Source organism: Nymphalis io, chromosome 25, assembly GCF_905147045.1.
Source record: "Nymphalis io chromosome 25, ilAglIoxx1.1, whole genome shotgun sequence".
NCBI lineage: Eukaryota > Metazoa > Arthropoda > Insecta > Lepidoptera > Nymphalidae > Nymphalis > Nymphalis io.
In genome coordinates this window covers 5,128,737-5,149,108 of record NC_065912.1, presented here as the reverse complement: position 1 = coordinate 5,149,108, position 20,372 = coordinate 5,128,737, and the positions used below count along the sequence as shown (strand labels likewise).

Below are 20,372 nucleotides of genomic sequence, written 5' to 3'. Positions count from 1 at the left end.
TAGTTTGATACTAAATTTTTAATTTCATTTTAATTCAGTATTTTATATTTTAGTTTTCTTAATATATATCTAAAAATAGTACAAGATCGATACATTCGGATAGGAATTACAGCTGACACAATTTCAAATACAATCTAATAATATACTTTTATATAATGTAATGCCAGCCGTACACGGACTGCTTCAAGCAGTTATGACCGACTGCTTGAAGCAGCGACCGCGCGGTGAACTATTGAAGCGGACGCGACTGCTCGAGCAGTCGTGTGTACGGCAGCGAATGAATGGTTATAGTTCACCGCGCGGTCGCTGCTTCAAGCAGTCGGTCATAACTGCTTGAAGCAGTCCGTGTACGGCTGGCCTAAGACACTATAATATCTATAACATTGCTCGAGCAAAGTACACACTTTATATAAAAAAAATTATAAACACCACATACTTTAGAGTTTAGACACATCAATAAAACACCGATTCTCTAGAAAAATAGAATATAATTTGACTTTCAACTCTATCTGTTTTACATCACAACATTCAGTTTCAAATATCAAGATTAATTAATATCACTATAATTTCAAAAGAGGTCAACAAAAGAAAAAAACAAAGTGTTAAATAAATTTATTAAAAAAAAAATACAAAACAAAAAAAAAATCATCATGCTCGCTACTCAACGTTATAAGATTACAAAAAAATAAAGAAAACAGTTACACAGCGGTGTTAACAAGTAAGCAATAGATATTATGCTTAGTGACGACATAATTTAAAAACTTAATAAAGCATCATGTGCGTTTTCGTCGCGTTTTCATTGCACTTATTAAAAAAAAAAACACAACAACTTTTAAACATTTGAATAGAAAACGCCGTTAATAAATTTGCACAGATGTGTAAATATGTTTGTATTTGCATTAAAATATTCTACGATAAAAAACGCGCTTGAATACCAAACCGACGTTCTAATTCTGAATGAAAAGAATGCATTTTGTTTTTCGTATACGAAGCTACAAACTACTCCGCAGACAGAAACCGAAATGTTTCGAAAAATACATTAATACAAATTCCCATATAAAATATGTATTATTTTTTTTTTCAATCTAAGAGACCATAGGACTTGCGAAATTCTATTTTCGCGTAAATAATTTAAATATATTATTATGACGTATATATTAACTATCCGAGTCATAAATAACCCGTTACCTAATACTGAAAAAAGTAAAGTTTAGTTAAAAAAATATTTATACCAACCTTTCACTTCGATATGTAAGTTATATCAATTCATATCGCTAACATGTAAGAGAAATAAATATATATATATACATATATATTTTAAACTCCACTAATAATATCGCGTTTACAAGTTGGCACAAATATACAAGAGACTGAAACGGGAGTCCGAACGTTGAAAACTTTCAAAATAAATATTCTTAAAAACTAATCAAATCCTTTTAAACTAATTTAATTAAACACGTCCGGAGTCCCGTTTACGAAAGCACCTTAATATTTTTTATATAATAAAATCTTCAATGAATCTCTACTCTATACTAAAATATAGCATCTTTTAAAATTATGGAAGAATGCTTAAAGTATTTGCATTGAAAACGAGGAGTCGTAAACATATTTATATAATAATCTAACATTAAGACTAGAGAAACAACTAAAACATTCATAAAGATATATTTTCGTATTCTTTGTAAATATAGCTCACTCTCTCTAACCAATGTGTCGTGCCACGCGAGTGATAAAAACAACAAAACATCGAAGCGTATGAACGTTGAGGTTTGTTGAAGGATTCAGATACAACAATCAACTTTAATAACAATTAAATTTAATTCAATTGAAACTTCAACAACACTAAACGGAAATATATGTATGTAGGTTATTCAAAACCGTGTCACATTGAAATATTCAAACTGTAATTTTTAATAACAATTCAAATTATATGAACTATTATTTTTTTAACAATTAAAGACATCTATTGATAAAATTCGAATAATAATAAATCTACTTTTGTTTACAACTTGGTAAGAAATGGTCCTGGTCCTACATTACAAACATATTCATCCGACTCCGCTTATAGCTACACAAACGTCGCAGATTGGCACGACACAAACAAAAATCACCCTTAAAGCTAAAACAATTAATATCGGAATGCGACAGGAGCCCCGTCCGATGTGCAAATAAAGCGAGCAACGTTCATATTATGCGTGTTTAGAAATCATTATAATGCTGGGACTCCGCGTCGATCGCTTCGGTTCGCAGGAATTAATGTACCTGAAATAATATTTGTTACGTTGTGACATTTTATATGAAACGCTTTTTCTTAAGGTCTAAGGGCTCCCACACAAAACCGCGAATTCGCATCGCATCGCAAATATCTGCGAATTCGCACGAACGCACCGCAAGAATTTCCGATCTGCTTCGCATCGCACATTCCTGCGATATTACGACATCCTTAGAGAAAGACAGCTTTAGAGAAAGACGCGCAGCGCCTGCGCCGCCTTCTTTGTTTATAAAAAAATGGCGGAATATGATATAGATTTTTTAATTTCTTTAATTGAGGAGCGTCCCGTCCTTTGGGACACAAGTGATGAACATTATAAAAATAAATTTATTAAGCAAGATGCGTGGAAGAGCGTCTGTGAAAGTTTGTTTCCAAATTTCCAAGACAAAGAAAACAGCGAAAAAACAAAACTTGGTAAGTACTTTTATCTCTACAACAATACAATCAATGCATATAAGTATAAATTAAATAGCGTGTGAGTTCATAATAGTCAGAGTTCATAATCGTAATAAATGGATGAACCCAGAATCTTCTTTTTCTTTTATATCTATTTAACAATAACAGCAGTGCAATAATCTTTTTGCGATCCATCTTAAGCTTCCTAAAAACACGTCCAGTACGGCTGACTACACTTGAAGGAATGGTCGCCCTACCAAACGGTTTGCCGCACTAAATCGTATCGCAGAAATTCGCATCGCAAGTTCCTGCGATGCGAATTCGCATCGCATCGCATCGCAGTTTTGTGTGGGAGCCCTAAAAGTAATCGAATGGAAAACTTTTATCGTAACTTCATTTGGTGTACACTCGGGTCACACAGCACAGACGGACACAGCTGTCGGCTCACCTCGGGTACAGTGGGCGGCGCGGGCTCCACACACAGCGGTCGGCTCACCTCGGGTACAGTGGGCGGCGCGGGCTCCACACACAGCGGTCGGCTCACCTCGGGTACAGTGGGCGGCGCGGGCTCCACACACAGCGGTCTGCTCACCTCGGGTACAGTGGGCGGCGCGGGCTCCACACACAGCGGTCGGCTCACCTCGGGTACAGTGGGCGGCGCGGGCTCCACACACAGCGGTCGGCTCACCTCGGGTACAGTGGGCGGCGCGGGCTCCACACACAGCGGTCTGCTCACCTCGGGTACAGTGGGCGGCGCGGGCTCCACACACAGCGGTCGGCTCACCTCGGGTACAGTGGGCGGCGCGGGCTCCACACACAGCGGTCGGCTCACCTCGGGTACAGTGGGCGGCGCGGGCTCCACACACAGCGGTCGGCTCACCTCGGGTACAGTGGGCGGCGCGGGCGCGTTGCGGGGCGGCGCGGGCTCCACACACAGCGGTCGGCTCACCTCGGGTACAGTGGGCGGCGCGGGCGCGTTGCGGGGCGGCGCGGGCTCCACACACAGCAGCCGCGGCTTGTCGTCGCGCGGCTCGTCTGGCCCGCCGCCGGACCCGCCGACGGACATCTGCGACAAGGCAGCCAGCACGCTCTCCATGTTCGCAGCCGGGACACTGTCGCCCTCACCCTTTGGAAAACACGAACTGCGTCAATTATCCGTTAAAGCAAACTCAATCCCAATTTTTTTTCGATTTGAAATTATTTGGACTTATTTTTTTGTATGTACAAATTAATTTTTAAATACCTTTTGTGGTCCTGGCTTGAAGAAATGTAAATAGCAGAAACCGCGGAAGCCCTGTGAAAAATCGAACGATTTTTATTAACAACAAAAGTTATTTACAGGAAAAAGCAAGAAAAATGATCAGAAGAAAGATTTTACCTTCCAGATCATAACTTGTGGCTTGACGCCACGTTCAGACAACGCTTGCTTCAAATCGCGCACCCGAGTGTTGGGACTGATATTCGATATCTGAAAAAAATAAATAATGAAATTAATACAACGAATATTATAATAGTATTAATAAGTTTATTATAAATATAAAGTAAAGGATTATTTGCATTAAACTAGGATTATGATGAAACAATTTTCACCTATTGGTGACGTGCGTAAAAAAAGCCGAGATGGCTTAGTGGTTAGAACGCGTTAATCTTAACCGATGATCGTGGGTTCAAACCCGGGCAAGCACCACTAAATTTTCATGTGCTTAATTTGTAATTATAATTCATCTCGTGCTTGACGGCGAAGAAAAACATCATGAGGAAACCTGCATGTGTCTAATTTCATTGAAATTATGTGACATGTGTATTCTATCAACCCGCATTGGAGCAGCGTGGTCCTCAAAAAGGGAGAGGAGGCCTTTAAGGACATTAACAGGCTGTTACTGTACCGCACTGGTGACGTGCACACTTTTTTGCACGCACACACCGCACGCAGCAATTCAATGCACAACTGCCACACGGTATTGTTGATGTCAACGAGGTAATTATGTGTTATTAAAATGGAATATTACAATAAACCAAAAATTAATACTAAAATGTAGTTCGATACTAACATTTACTCAAACATATTATACAAGATACTTGTGCAATACGTTCGTTTGTTCACATAAGTAAAAAAGATAAGTATCGCTTAGATTCGCACCTTGACAGAGAAATCGATCACGGGCTTCGGGCGTCTCGGACGCCTCGGCTTATCCTCTTTACCCTCCTTTCCCTCCTTCTCGTCTTTGCTGACGGACTTGTTACTGTTGCGACGGCGCTGCGAACGACGGGGCTTGAACAGTTTACCCTCTTCGCCCTCTGTGGTGTTGCCCTGGGAATTAAATTAAAATATATCAATGACGGGACAATATATTTGCGACAATATATGTGTAATAAATAAAAGATCACATAACAACTTAGACCAATTGATTAGTACACCAAACTAAATATGGCTTGTCTCCTTTTCATATGGGATCGTCTGGAAGAGATCAAACTGTAAAAAGACTTGAGCATGCTAGTTTATGTTTTAGAAGTACTTCTTTAAGGGAAAATAGACTTAAAAATAGATCGTTGGACAAGGCACCTCCCCCTCGCTGTGGCTCTTGTGCGAGCGCGTGCGGCGGCGCGTGCGCCTGCGTGCGGCGCCCGCGCGCTCCTCCACGTCCGTGTCGTCCTCCTTCAGCGAGCACGCGCGACCCGCGCTGCAACCACACACCGTTAGTACGACGCTTGCATCTCATATCATCAGCTACTCTATTTGTAGCTTCCAATATTAGTATCTCGCTCTATCGCATTATAAGGGTTCGCTATGAATATATAAATACAAATTTTAATAATATAGCTCACTCTCTCTAACCAATGTGCGAGTGATAAAAACAACAAAACATCGAAGCGTATGAACGTTGAGGTTTGTTGAAGGATTCAGATACAACAATCAACTTTAATAACAATTAAATTTAATTCAATTGAAACTTCAACAACACTAAACGGAAATATATGTACGTAGGTAATTCAAAACCGTGTCACGTTGAAATATTCAAACTGTAATTTTTAATAACAATTATTCGTAAAAAACAAAAAAAATATGTACTTAAAAACTATCTAATAATAAAAAAAAGACCAAAATGACTGAAATATTGCATAGAGCGATAGCGATGGCTGCATTACTTTATTTTTAATACTTCACTTTTCAATTAAGATAAATATGTCACAGTAACACAGATCCGTGTAACACAGACACCTTTCGAGATTAGAAACGTATTAGTATTGTGGCAAGGCTTTTGCCTTTTCTATATTTATGAATGTACCTAGACGCGTTTGCCTTCGTTATATATAAATAAAATAGCAAAACTCACAGCATTTCAATGTCTCTTAGCTGTCCGAGAACGGGCATAAGTTGTATGCGGCGGTTCGATAAGAGATGCCACAGGATGCCAACTGGCCTCTGGCTCATACGTTGAGTTTCAATCACCTGGAATTAAATTATACGATAATAATTATGTCTTCCTGGCTAATTTCGACCACGACCGCAACTCTCAATGGAGACTAGCCTATAGCGCATGACATATTATATATATAGTGCACGAGTGCTGTCTTTATTCCCTCTCTTCACTTCTGCGATGGAAATCCATCACAACCGGTAAAAGTTCAGGACCAAGGACTTTATATATTTTCCAAAGGACAGGATGATAAGAACTGCAAATCTTTAAACTTCTGGCTCATTAAATTTATATCGATCCGATCAGGGAATTTAATCCAGGAACTCAGATTGTAAACATTTCAATTGTTAGCCATCTCCAATAAAAAAACATATATAATATACAAAATAAAAATAAATAGAAACTTTGGATTGTGTCAAAACTACCGTCTATTTATAGATTAGATACGAACGAGAATGAATATTTGTCTAGATTTATGTATGTGTGAGTGTGTGTGTGTGTGTGTGCGAGTTACGTCTGAGTCTGGGTGTAATTATCTATATAAGTATGTATTTACAAAAGAAAAATAGTATATGTAGTATATCAGTTGTCTGGTTTCCATAGTACAAGCTCTGCTTAGTGTGGGATCAGATGGCCGTGTGTGAAAAATGTACCAGCATATTATTATTATTATTATTAATTATAAATTGTAATTTTGAATAAATAATTTTAAGAAATTGTTTTTTTTTTTTTCAACCATCGTGTTGCTACTAACGTAATTTGCGTGAGTTGCCTATGTTTACCTGGGTTGGTGTGATGATAAGATCTATGGGTACATCATGCGGCCCAAACAGCTCAGCTGGTAGAGTATCGAATACCTGAAACAAAATAAATTATTATTAATAATACTTATTAGGTTATGTTATTTAAAAATAAATTCATAATTTGTATATCTTAGATATAAAAGAGCTAAGTGAGTCATGTAATATTTCATATATATTTACTTAAGTCAATGGAAAGAATTGTCTAAAGTTATTACCTGACAATCATGTACGGTTGTCGCGACCAGGGTGTTCGGTTTAATTGCTTTCATGTGCATCATGAGACCAAACTCCAAGTCTCCATAACCTGTCGAAAAAATTATTTAGAAAAATGTATAATATTCTTCTACGAGCACAAAATATTCTTCTATACCAAGATTTACTAAAGGAGTGGAAATTTCTAGAAAATCATATAGATTTCATTTATTATGATTTCCTACCTTTGCCTTTACCGATACGATATCCCTCCTTCGATACAGCGACCGAACCCATCACGACAAGATCTAGGGAGACGGAATCTTCGATACCTGCGAATGTAAATACCATTAGAAATATATTCTAGACATAATTATTTTTTTCATATGTAATTAAAGTAAATCATGTGCAAATAAATTATACTATAAAAATATAAAAAAAAGATAATTATTTATTTATGTAAATAAATAAATGTATGTACACGAATATATTGATGCAGCTTTATAAATATATTATTATAAACACTGACGTCTCGGCTTTATCGGTTGGCGTGGTTGGTAGATATTTGCCTTTCACGCCGAAGGTTGTGTGTTCGATTTCCACCCAGGACAGACATTTGTGTGCATAAACATGTCTGTTTGTCGTAAGTCTGGGTATAATTATCTATATAAGTATGTATTTACAAAAAAAAAAGTAGTATATGTAGCATATCAGTTGTCTGGTTTCCATCGTACGAGCTCTGCCTAGTATGGGATCAGATGGCCGTGTGTGAATAATTTCTCAGGATATTATTATTATTACTGTAAAATATTTTGAATAGTTTATTGAGCTTTTGTGTGGCCATGCTTAGACATTAGAAATGGCAGCTCTGTTGCCTTTGACTTAGTAAATGGTTTCGACACGTGTCATAAATAAATGCCAATAGAAAAACGATTCTAGTACTGCCTTCCAAAGATATAAATCCAACCCAGTTTATCATGCGTGGCTTCCGATATGTAAATATGGGGTCGAATGTTTGTTAAATGTCATGAAATTAAATCCTTAAGCTTTATCCAATGGGCTTTATTATTAATACAATATACCTTCGAGTATAATATCGATTGGAATTGGTTGATGAGACAGTACTTTAAAAAACAGAGCAATATATTTGGTACTAAAAGATGGTGACCACTAATCATCAGGTGGTCCAATTGCCCGTCAAAAAAATATGACGACTCCTTATTGACTCCGTTTGTTGTGTCTCATATCCTTGAAATGGTGCTATTGGTCTTCGTGGGATCCTCCTTAGCTGGTTTTGATGCCAGTCTGCTCGTGATCGTGTAATTTCTATTATTACTATTGTTTTAGACTACTTACTCAAAGGCTGTCCAAAAGTCTCCATGCCGTTACGGGACACTGCCTTCCTGATCGATGCCGGTCTGGTTTCTCCTTCGGGCAACTCCAGACGGTTTAGGAAACCATTTTGCAGACGAGGCACAGGCACGTACAAGGTCTTGTGCTTTTCTAGGCAAATAACCCTGAAACATAGAACAGAACTTCATTGAAATTCCAAAAAAAAAACCTAAAGTATTGTAACGTACCAGTATAAATTACGGTATACATATGATTAATCTATTTAGTAAATGATATGAAGCTTTAATTAGTCATATCTTGAGAGGTCATTAGAGGATATAACACATATTCATTAAAGTGTAACAAAACAAAACTAGAACGAATAAGAAAATATTTACTTATTTGAATGGCCTAAAACACTCTCCTTGACTCTATTCTGGACAGAACATACAGTAAAGTAGATTAGATTGAATGAAAACAGCGCCGTCTAGTGACGATAATCGGAATTACATACAAATCGCAGTTACATAAAAAAAAACTTCGCGCCTGCGAAATGTAATAAGTTACTCTCTAGCAGAGATGGCCCAGTTGTTTAAAACACGTGAAAATCAACCGAACCACTGATTTATCATGTGCTTATTATGTGTTCATAATTGATCACGTGCTCGGCGATCAAAGAAAACAACGTGAAGAAAACTGCACGTGTCGGGTGAAATTCCGTCACATGTGTATCCACCAATTCGTATTGGAGCAGCGTAGTGGAATGAGCTCCAAAACTTCTCCTCTAATGTTCCATTCACACTAATAGCCGAACCATTTCACTAAGCCAATACATTCAGCCAGTCGAATGAAAAATAAATATGCATATGACTATTACATATAACTTTATGGTTGTTAAAAAGTGAACTACTGAGTTCCTTGCCGGTTCTTATATGTTGAATTTACATTCTAAACAGGCGGTAGCTTTATATTCGAATTAAAATTGTATAATGACGATTTACAAGTCCTTGTGAGAGCCTACTTGGATAAAGTATACTTGTAACATGTAATTTACACGTAGTCATAGACGAAGCTTTCTCTTTTTTGTGCTAGTAATGGATTGACTTCATCAATGGCTTGAGGACAATACCATGGAGAGGATTGTCTCTGTTTAGACGAAGCTAATATTCGATTGGATTGGCTTAGTGAATTGACTTTGTTATTGGACTCGTGTACCGTTAAGGATGCTTAAAGCCAGCAGTGGGACACCTTTACTTATAAAGATCATCGATTAAAACTAAATTACCATTTAGTTTATCTTAATTTTAATACATATTTATACATAATTATGTATATTAATTCAACAATGACTGATGTATCGTTCTTCGTGTATTTGAACAACTAATATCAAATAAACAAGGACTTCGGAATGAAGATAAGAAACTATATTTATATATTTAATTATACTTATACAAAAAAATATATAATATATATAATTATTCATAAATTCCTTCACTTGATGAAAGAACAAATGCAACCATGACATGAAAGTGTCAAAATAATTTTAAATGTGTGTATTTTGTATTGTTTTAGTATCCAGGACATTGGAATTTGTAGATACTTGCTTTTCACACCGAAAGTTGTGGGTTCGATTCCCACCCAGGACAGACATCTGTGTGCATGAACATGTCTGTTTGTCCTAAGTCTGGGTGTAATTATCTGTATAAGTTTGTATTTACAAAAGAAAAGTAGTATATGTAGCATATCAGTTGTCTGGTTTCCGTAGTAAAAGCTCTGCTTAATTTGGGATCAGATGGCCGTGTGTGAATAATGTCCCAGGCTATTATAGTTACTAGATCTACGGAGATAATTACTTGCGATTTACCTTTATTTCTAATCAAATTGCTTTAATGGAAGAGCGGAGTGTTTCTGATACAGATTATAGTCCTACCCTTAAAATAACGCTTCTGCCTAAAACTTATCACATACTATTATTATACATACTACTATCAATTTTCTGTACACTCACAAAACATTCATTCATAGTATTCATGTACCTACAAAATGTTACAATATTGTCTCCGTCTACGTTGACTTATATTTCGGTTATTTATTACTAAATGAAGAAAATTGGATGTAGGTACTCTCACATATTTAAACTTTATGAATTTGTTACATCAACAAACATTTTATGTCACTATAAATATATATACAAATATATATAATAATACCTTCAGCTCTCACGATTTAGAACATTAAGAGCTATAAATGTAATAGTCAAATGGCCCGTGTAAACGAATAAGTAATTAACTCAAAAACATAGAATTATCAATTACTTGAAATCGTCTTTTAACATGACGCATACTTATATAATATGTCAAAACTATAAAAAGTATTAAAATGTATATGATCTCATCCAATATGATAATACCACGTCTGACTAAGGTCTATGTCAGTTAACTCAACGCCAATGAATACGTAAATAGTGTAAAGTAGAAAAAAAACAACATCATAAATACATATCAAATGTTAATAGTATTGTACGTACAAAAAACAAAGAAATGTTTCCAATTTGACGTACATTCGAAAAAAAAAAACATTTTTTTTTCCAGTTTATAGTATGATTGCATTCAGGGGTGGGTGTTAGTGAACGCTAAATAAAGTTAAAAGGCCAAGCGAGAAAGTCGCTTTGATCATAGCTATTATAAGACCTTGCCATTTTACTTTTTAGGCGACATTTTGTAAACTGTCTGAGCAATATTGTGTTTAGTGACGTGAAGAGAGGTTTTCCTTTCAACAATAAACTATTAAATTAATAATAATTCCAACCGATTGAATAAACTTATACCATTGACGTTTATATCGGTGTAAGAATAGAAAATGTGTATATAAATAATAATAATTTTAATAATAAGTGTTAGTTTTTTTATTTAAATGCTTAAATGCTTTGGTCAAATGAAACGGTTGCCGTTTAGAGAAACGAGAGATTATTTCCTAGTTTACCATCCTTAAGGATGGGGTTTGTTATTTTACTCTATATGGTACCCCAAAAGTATACCTAATATATTTAATATAAACAAATTTATAAACGCTACTATAAGAGGAATATTTTTTTTGTTACAATCAATGAAGATGTCGAGGAGCACACGCACACAAGAAATTCACTCCTCAGAGTTAAATTAACAAATGTTTTATATCTTACGTGTGTTGCTCTAAATTATAAAATATTAATTTAAATTTAAAATAAGCATTTAACACTGTAACGGGGTCCATTGGAAATTCAATGTCAGAGAGTCAAGCACAGACACCCACATACCAAGACAAATATTTATGAGTGACTAATGCATAAAAATAATGATATCCACTAAATTGGATTTAGTGAAAAGTTACTTAATAATGAAAGTTACAAGGACAAACACATACATACAGGTCAGCGTATTCCCGGGTTCCTTCAAACGACGCGTGAAGAGGCATCTTGCGGGCCGCCAAGGCGGGGGCGGCTAGTGTAGAAAATTCTTCCCGACTGTACTGGTCGTCGTCACGTTTGGACTCTACTACCACTTACCATTACGTGGAGTAGTCATTTGCCATCCCAGAAATATATATATATATATATATATAATAATAATTGACAGCTGTATATTTATCCTACAAACCCATATTGGATTTCAGTGCCTCTATGACATTAAGAGTATTTGTCCTCACATTGTCTTCCTCTAGCCTCGAGGTCGAAAGCATTGTGTCAAAACAAACGTATGTTATCTAATGTTTGGTGTTATATTCAATAATGTGAACACGAGGTCTTCGGGTTATCTATTTGATTACTAGGTCATAATGCATGCACCTTAAACAAAATCTGTTATTTACTTTATGTTTATTTATAGTACATATTGCGATAAACTCTTTAAAAAAATATGCTGCAATGTGGATTTAATTCTATATAAAAATAGGAAGTAAAAGTTCAATGATCTAAAGTTGTAAAAATTACGTAAAACACGTACAAAGTTCTGTTCGGATCTTTCCAACCAGATTTAACCAAGCCAAGCTATGAAACTTACCAAATGGCAACCATCACATACAATAAAAACCAAATAGGTCATTAATCAGAAATCCCAAAAAACTAATTTTGTCCTATTAATTTCAGCTTTCAGCTTTCAGCTCAATCACATGCGCAAAATGTAACTAAGCTAACGAAATTCTATCCCCTGACCAAGTAATATTCAGGTTCATTAAAACACAAATTAAATTCATCGAAAACACAAAAACCTAATTTTGTTCTTTCAATACAATGAATAGTTCGTCATTCATACATACATATGTACGTATGTACTAAATGTAACCAAGTCTATTAAATTCTAACTCCTATCCAAATATCAACTATATTAACGTCCATATTCAAGGCCATTAAAGAAAATCAGAAACTCGGTCTTTCAGTTCATGATTTCTTCAACCATATGTCTATTTTATTTATACGTTTGGTACTCATCGTATAATAATCATATAGCATGTAAAAAAATATATAAGCGTTATATAAGCTAGACGGTTCTAAAAAGCAGGATATAAAATAAATTACCCAAGATATCGTCGAGTTTTGCGTAACCATCATTAAAACTATCGCGAAGCGTTACATTGACTGAATATAACTGTGTTGAATAATTTTATTCATTCGTGTTATTGATTAAAGAAATCAAGTCATTTTAACGTTCAGAAAATGACTTACAATTTTTTTTTAGTTTTTACTTTAGTATTTTTACTAAATATTTCGCCGATTAGATGGTAAAGCTATTTAATGTCACTTTAAACTCCGGTAGCACGGACCAAGAACGACATCATTTGATTGGCGGCATATTTCTATTCTTTTTCTGAAGCTTTTAATATATAATTTTAAATTTTATGTATCTACCATATTATAGGTAAGCGGAGAACGAATCGACTGCCTCATGGTATAGGTCACCGCCCATTGACGCTATAAGGTATATTACTCATTCCTTACATCACCAATACGTTCAATAATTACTTACGCCCCTTGTATTTGTACTTACAGTGGCTTACTCACCCTTTCAACCGAAACACAACAATACTAAGCATTGCTGTTTATCGATAGAATACGCGAGTAGCTATCTACCCAGACGAGTTAGCACAAAGCCCTACCACAAATATTTTTAACAAATGTGATTATAATATTAAAAATATAAAAATAGATTTCTTGGTTCACTGTCTCGCAAACATTCGCGTCATAACAAGTTGGTACACAAACAGATAGACACGGACAGAAATAGAGATCGAACATGCCAATCTCAACCAATGATACGGGTTCAAATCAGATATGTACCAACAACTCGTGTTGGAATAAGTTTCAAACTTTCCTTTATCTCATATCTATTTAAGATTTTTTTTTTTGCATTTCTATATAAGGTCGCAAAGAGTTTATGCTGTCGACATAATAACCGGATTTTAATTCTAATTTCGATACCCTTTTTGGTTGCATTCATATGCATTTCATTTCAATTTTTAGGTGTCGTGAGAGCCATATGTCTATTAATAAATACCACATGTTGCTAAAACTAATCAACACCAAAATCATTCACAAAATTCTATCAAATACTTCTTATTCAATCTCAAGCACTGCGCTTAACTACATTGGATAATCATAACCAAATCAAACTTTTTGTGTTTTAATTTTCGAAAGTGTTTATTTTTAATTAAGCTATTTTGATTGTAGTATATAGATCGACGTTAAACGATACACACTATCGTGACAGAAATAATGTCTAAATCCAGGGTCGTCGTACTTTTTATTGTGACATACATAAGAAACACAGCTGACTAACCAAATTAACATAAATTCTCACAAAACTATTATTAAACCTAACACATACTCGGAGTCATTTTCTTTTATTGGAGGCTATTTTATCGGAAATGTTAAAAAATCACATTTATAATATTATATTAATTATTTAAACAGTCAATATTACTGTGTCCTTTGTTTAAATATAGCTAGACGGCTGAGGAGCAAATGAGCAGCTAATGGAGTCAGCACATTCTGCCCAAAAACATATGGAGTTGCAAGAAATAAGAAAATAAATATATTTAACAATCCGTTAATCGACTGAGATGTCATCATATAAGATGTTTAGTTTATTGAACATCTAATAACATAGGCTAACCCTTTAGCTTCAACCATTTAAAACTGGAATACAGCAATAAAAAGTATTGACGTTTACAGTGGATCAACTTGTGAGTGAACGATATCTAGCGTCTAGGTAGTTTCTAATATGTCATTTTAATAGTTTTTGTATAATAATATTAGCAAGAGGATAGATACATGTAATGTATTGTAAATCAATAGGATGAGTTTAATAATTATAATAGCTATAGATAGGCAAAGACAAAATAATTTAGTTCCTCTTTCTTGCTCATTAGTAAACCTATTTTCTTTTTTGTTGTTTGGTATTCGTTAGTTATTGACGAGCCAAAGAGTTATATAAACACTGGGAAATTAGCATGCTAATTTATATTTATTTATATATTTTTGGCCTACCAAAAAAATTACATGTAATCTTTACATTAACGTAATATTTAGAGAATGGAACACATATGATTTCAATTAAACGCAGCCACATCCTGCAAGGTGTAGTGGTCGTAATTTTACATATTTTTCTATATATACTATACAAATAAACAAAACAATTTAAAAATTTCGAATAACTAATTTATATGTATTATGTTTAGCTTAGTACTTACATAGTTCTCTTAATATATATATTTAAAAATGACTATTGTCGAATTACGAAGTATAATGCGACTATATTGAACAATACGATTACGAGTCGTAAAAACCATATCATTAACTAACATTTAAAATCGCATTTTATATACTTTCATAAGTCCACTTAATATAGATTCTATCATGAAACATGTATATCTGACGGAAGGAGAGATATATTATTTTTTCTATAGTTTCCTTATTATTCGGTTTATACGGAAACGGCTATTAAAATTCTTAAGCAAAGAACAATAAATTAGTCCGTATGATGTTTTGGTGTGCATACACAATCAACTACCCATTTAACGGCCTTATCGTCAATTTTCGTATACTATTTCTGTATTCACTATGAAAATGAAAAACATACATCCATGCATACAACCAAAAATGCACACACACAAAATATATAGCTTCCAAAAACCAGTGAAGATTTTCAACAAGCAAAGTACAATAAGTTTTAGATGAAATGCTAAACTTAAATTTTAATACTAACCTGACAGGTTCTTGGGGTTTATCAGGGTTGACCTTGATAATGTTGGCATTCTTGAAGACGTCCAACTCGGCCAGCTTCGCGGCTGCCTCGGCGGCGCCTTTGAAATTGGGTATACGGTTGTATACTGGCCGGGGGAACATTGCCAGGCCGTTGGTCTCCAAGTGACGCCATATCTTGAGCCGGAACGACTGCTTTGTGATTTCCTCTGGCAGCGTCGGCGCTGTAAATAGGAATATAATGGACAGATAATAATGATGATGTCCTCCAAACCGATATCGGGCACGGTGGCCATTCTCAATGAAATTAGCCAAATGCGTAGAAGATATTATAGTGACCAAGTGTGTACGCAAACACGAGTTCTTAAAGTCGATGTACGACCGCTTGAAACAATCGGAAAGATTTCAAGAGCGGAACTACCGTTTTAGTTATTTACAATGCATGGCCTGCCAGGCAGCGTCTAAACTGCTGCTATTAAGAATTCCTTTACTGGAAAAACAAAGTACCTTATTGTCCCGAACCAGGATTTGAACTCCGGAATTCGAGCAGTGCAGCCATTGAGCTTGGACAACCAATACTAACAAGTACTCGTATAAATAAAAAATAATATGCCACATATTCGTAATTGGCAAATCTGTGTATTGAATAAAAAAAGCATCAAGAATAACATTTTGGAAGATAAATTGTAAGATATTAAATTAATTTTTTTTATGAAGCATTTTAACAGCAAAAACTAAAAACAAAGTTAAATGGATGCTGCATAAAGTGGTACATTGTCCACAATGTGCTACATCCCTTTGAGATAATATTGTGATTGAATAATACAATTTTAAAATAATTGTGAAATTAATTGACTATTCAGAAAAAACTATATTAGTATAATTACTTTAAAAATCTATCATATTTTGGAAATCATCTGAAAAATCATAAGAGCGGAGATAGGCTAGTGATTAAAACAACGTGACTTTTAACAGATTGCGTATTCGAGATCAGGCAATAAACCACTGAACTTTTATGTGCTTAATTTGTGTAATTCATCTCGTGCTCGGAGGTGAAGGAAAACGTCGTGAGGTAACCGGCCTATGTTTGAAATAGAAATCTGTCACATGTGTATCACCTAACTCGCATTGGTGTGCAGCGTAAGCTCCAAACTTGCTCTAAATAAATGAATTCGTAGCCCAGCAGTGGGGCATTTACAGGCTGTTATTTTACAGGAACATTATCAAATACATTTTATATATGTTAAGAATACCGTGTGTACTGCGTGGATTGTTTCAACTTCGCGCAAGCCCAAGGTTGTACATATCAAAGTGTAATTCAACACTTGAATACATAATTGTATTGTATAAAACTTGTATTCTCACTATTTACATTCTGTGTACGTAATTCGTAACATTTGTTCATAATCATAACTATTAATAATCAAACTTATTTGAGGGTAGAAGGAAATATTGTTTTCTTTTAAATAATAAATTTTATCATTTTTTTTATTTAATTGTTTTTTTTTAAGTATGCTTTAATGATCTTTTTACTATACTTGTTTTACTTCAATAATTCTATTTTATACCAGCCAGTGACTTGCACTATCTAGAATTGTCTAGAAGTTTTTTTAAGTCAATTTGACTAATACTTTTTAAATCACAACAATATGAAAGTCACCTGACCTTAATATTAAAAAAAAAATACCATCCAAGAATTACCAATGCTTCCCAAAACTTGTCATGTCTTCCTCAACTAAAACTAAAGAAATTGCCTGTACCACTACTGGGTTATAGCTTTCTTGAGATGGTTGGAGCTCATCCCACCATGCTGCTCCAACGCGGGTAGGGATATCCACTGGTAATATGTGTAGCAGAATTTCAATAAGATTAAAATTTTTCGAAAAAAGAAAAATATGCATTTTTATGTTTAAAACTTGTCCTATTTTTACTATCTATGAATATTATCATTGTGTAATGAAATATCATATTTTGACAATTTTATCAAGATTAAATGTTAGTACAAAAAAATTAATATCAATTAAATATCAACAGTCAAAGCCAAAAAAATATTTTAAAGAACATATAACATTTGAACCTGTTCATTAAATGCAATCATATTCTGTTATTACAATAACAAATATTGAATATGTATGAAGATATATGCATACACGCATACATATTTTACAAAGTGAAGTTTAATTCCTAATTAGCTATTTCCCAATGTGTATATTTCAAAATAAAAATGTAAATTTATTTAAAATACATGACACTTTAGTAATAACTTAATTGTAATTTAAAAAGAAAATTAAAAGATAATTATCATTAATCAGTGAGATTTTTTCTTTGAATTATGTTCATAAATATAAAAAGATAATGATAAATTTGTTTATCAAAAATCTTAATATCTTTATTTATTTATTAAATTTGTTAATTGATTTATTATCTTTCCAGATTAATATAGTATATAGTAACAGCCTGTGAATGTCCCACTGCTGAGCTAAGGCCTTCTCACCCTTTTTGAGGAGAAGGTATGGAGCTTATTCCACCACGCTGCTCCAATGCGGGTTGGTGGAATACACATGTGGCAATATCTGCAATCGGCATATGATATTCTACCTGCATCGGAGCAGTGTGGTGGTTTAATCTCTCAATCTTCTCAAGAATAGTCCAACAGTGGGATATTTATCTGATATATTCCCAAATAATTGAGCACTGTGTTGTATAATGAAACTGTCTTGTTTGTGTTGTGGCTAGCTTATGAAACTGTGAGGCTCCTGGGTCATATCGGCTGCATATGAAATTTAGAACTCTCTGTGGAATACTCTATTGTGCCTGAGTCTTGGCTCACCATATTTAATTATTATTTATTCCATCCATTCCATCTAGGCTTACCATCATTAATTATTATTAGAGTAATGAGATTAAAACTACAAACAATATGTTTTTTGCAATATAGTTGCTCCTACACAGTATGGTTATACTTTGAGATTTACCACTGTGAATAAAATTTGATAGCTAATCTAATGATCTTAATATAATACATATTTTTAGATAATATAACAGTTTTTTATATTTTTTTAATGCTTTTCTTTGTTGTAAATATTCAATAAGATAGAAAATATTATTAAATTTTTTTCAACTACCTTCATCCAAATTACTTTTTCATACAAACATTTTTAGTCTTTTTTATACTTTATTAATATATTATATGGGATTGATTAAAACTATATGATATGATAAAATATATATAATATAAAAAAGTGTAATATAAGTATAAAAAAAAAATTTAAATGCAAATATTTTGATTTTAACTAACCTTCAATCTGCAACTAAAATCAATATCTTATAATATTATACGAATTATTGTATTATTATTTATCTAATATTAATCCAATTTAAAAATAAAATCTATGGAAGGTAGTTTCAAATATTTGTTTAATTAGTCTTATAGATCATATTTTTTATCTATATAATTAAGTGAAAGAAATACAAGTTACTCGAACATAAATTAACAGGTTAATAAATCAGAAACATTTTTACAATAGGTGGGCAGCACAGGAATGTGAGTCATATTTCACACTCCAATTAAGCTGCAAACAGTACCAATAATTACAAGCGAAGAAACCACCCAAATAGTGGTAAATCAAAGCAAGAAACAAACGCAAGTGAAATTACAATTATACCGCGTAATTATAATTATCAAACTACAACAATTTTGAACTGCATATTGCACGCGATTTTAACAACAAAAATGTGGGTAATAACAAATTCATGCGTGAAATAGAAATCTAAATATCTTTATAGATATATATATTAAAGCAATTTACCAATATTTTTTCAAGTACATAATGGAAAAAAAAACTATTCCTTACTCTTGTTGTATTATTTACGACAACAAATAATAAACTCACCTGTTTCTGCTGCCACCGGTGTTTCTTCTCCGTTCTGCATTTTACTTAGTTTCGCAATCGGGAGGAAATTTGCAAATGACTCGATCTACACGAATATCATCAATTTTTTTGCAAAATAATATCCTTTCAACTCGACAGGACCGTCACACACAAAAATAGAACGCGAATAAAAAACAAATGCAACCAACTTCGTAACGCATAACGCAATGATGCAAACATTATAATAATAGTACGTTGACACCGTTTCTTTTTACGCTCGTTGTACCAGTCAGAATGCAAAGATTTATAAAAATAATTTTATCTAATAAAAGATACAATATATACTATTTATTATAATAATTATTATAACATTTTTTAAAAACGAATTTAACTTTTTAGTAATTTTGACAAAGTAAAGTATTGAGTCAATGGAAATGGGGAATATTAATTATTTACTTTAATAAAAGAATATAAAACAGTATTTTTTTTCTATCTATTCTCTAATATTAATAATTTTTGCTGGAATGTACAGTACTGTATAGTACAGATTTAACGATGCTGGTTATACTCCGGATTATGTAAACGAAACGGAATTGGCGGCGGCTCCTACTTAAATTGAGCAAGTGAGAAAAAGTAGTGAGAAAAATCTCGAGGAGGAATTAATGTGCGAATAAGAGGGCGAGCTAGATAAGTGAACTGCAAAAAGTATTTATAACTTCTCACATGCATTGTAGATTTAAAAAATAATAAAAAAGGAATTTTGAATTCTATGTACTATATCATATTTACGTTTGCGGGTGTAGAGGTATCTCCTGCTAATTTATAGCAACTAATAATCATGGCTTTTATATA

At 33.8% G+C, this 20,372-nt stretch overlaps 1 protein-coding gene across 15 annotated transcripts; it reads right to left on the bottom strand.

The window, feature by feature from the left end:
- Nucleotides 1-597: 597 nt before the first annotated feature.
- On the bottom strand, nt 598-19,742 carry LOC126778150 (methenyltetrahydrofolate synthase domain-containing protein). 15 transcript variants are annotated; one of them, XM_050501572.1, is made up of 16 exons: nt 19,542-19,742; nt 15,653-15,872; nt 8,439-8,599; nt 7,328-7,414; nt 7,106-7,194; nt 6,870-6,944; nt 6,004-6,119; nt 5,232-5,349; nt 4,809-4,979; nt 4,047-4,136; nt 3,912-3,962; nt 3,618-3,794; nt 3,405-3,500; nt 3,309-3,356; nt 3,165-3,212; nt 598-2,262 (listed from the first exon to the last, which is right to left on the bottom strand). In XM_050501572.1, the coding sequence occupies exons 1-16, from the start codon at nt 19,579-19,581 to the stop codon at nt 2,254-2,256; spliced, it is 1,596 nt and encodes a 531-aa protein (XP_050357529.1). In that variant the 5' UTR covers nt 19,582-19,742; the 3' UTR covers nt 598-2,253. The 15 variants fall into 15 exon arrangements, with proteins under 15 accessions (XP_050357529.1, XP_050357534.1, XP_050357533.1 ...); XM_050501577.1 differs by having other exon boundaries at nt 3,453-3,500; XM_050501576.1 differs by having other exon boundaries at nt 3,405-3,452.
- Between the last annotated feature and the right edge of the window lie 630 nt (nt 19,743-20,372).

What these genes read in the sequence shown, in the direction of transcription:
- LOC126778150 (XM_050501572.1), bottom strand. Translation starts at nt 19,581, where the DNA reads ATGCAGAACGGAGAAGAAACACCGGTGGCAGCAGAAACAG. An exon ending in CAACCGTACATGATTGTCAG is followed by an intron (nt 6,945 to 7,105) that starts GTAATAACTTTA and finishes ATTTTGTTTCAG; the next exon opens with GTATTCGATACTCTACCAGC. An exon ending in AGAGCCACAGCGAGGGGGAG is followed by an intron (nt 4,980 to 5,231) that starts GTGCCTTGTCCA and finishes TTTAATTCCCAG; the next exon opens with GGCAACACCACAGAGGGCGA.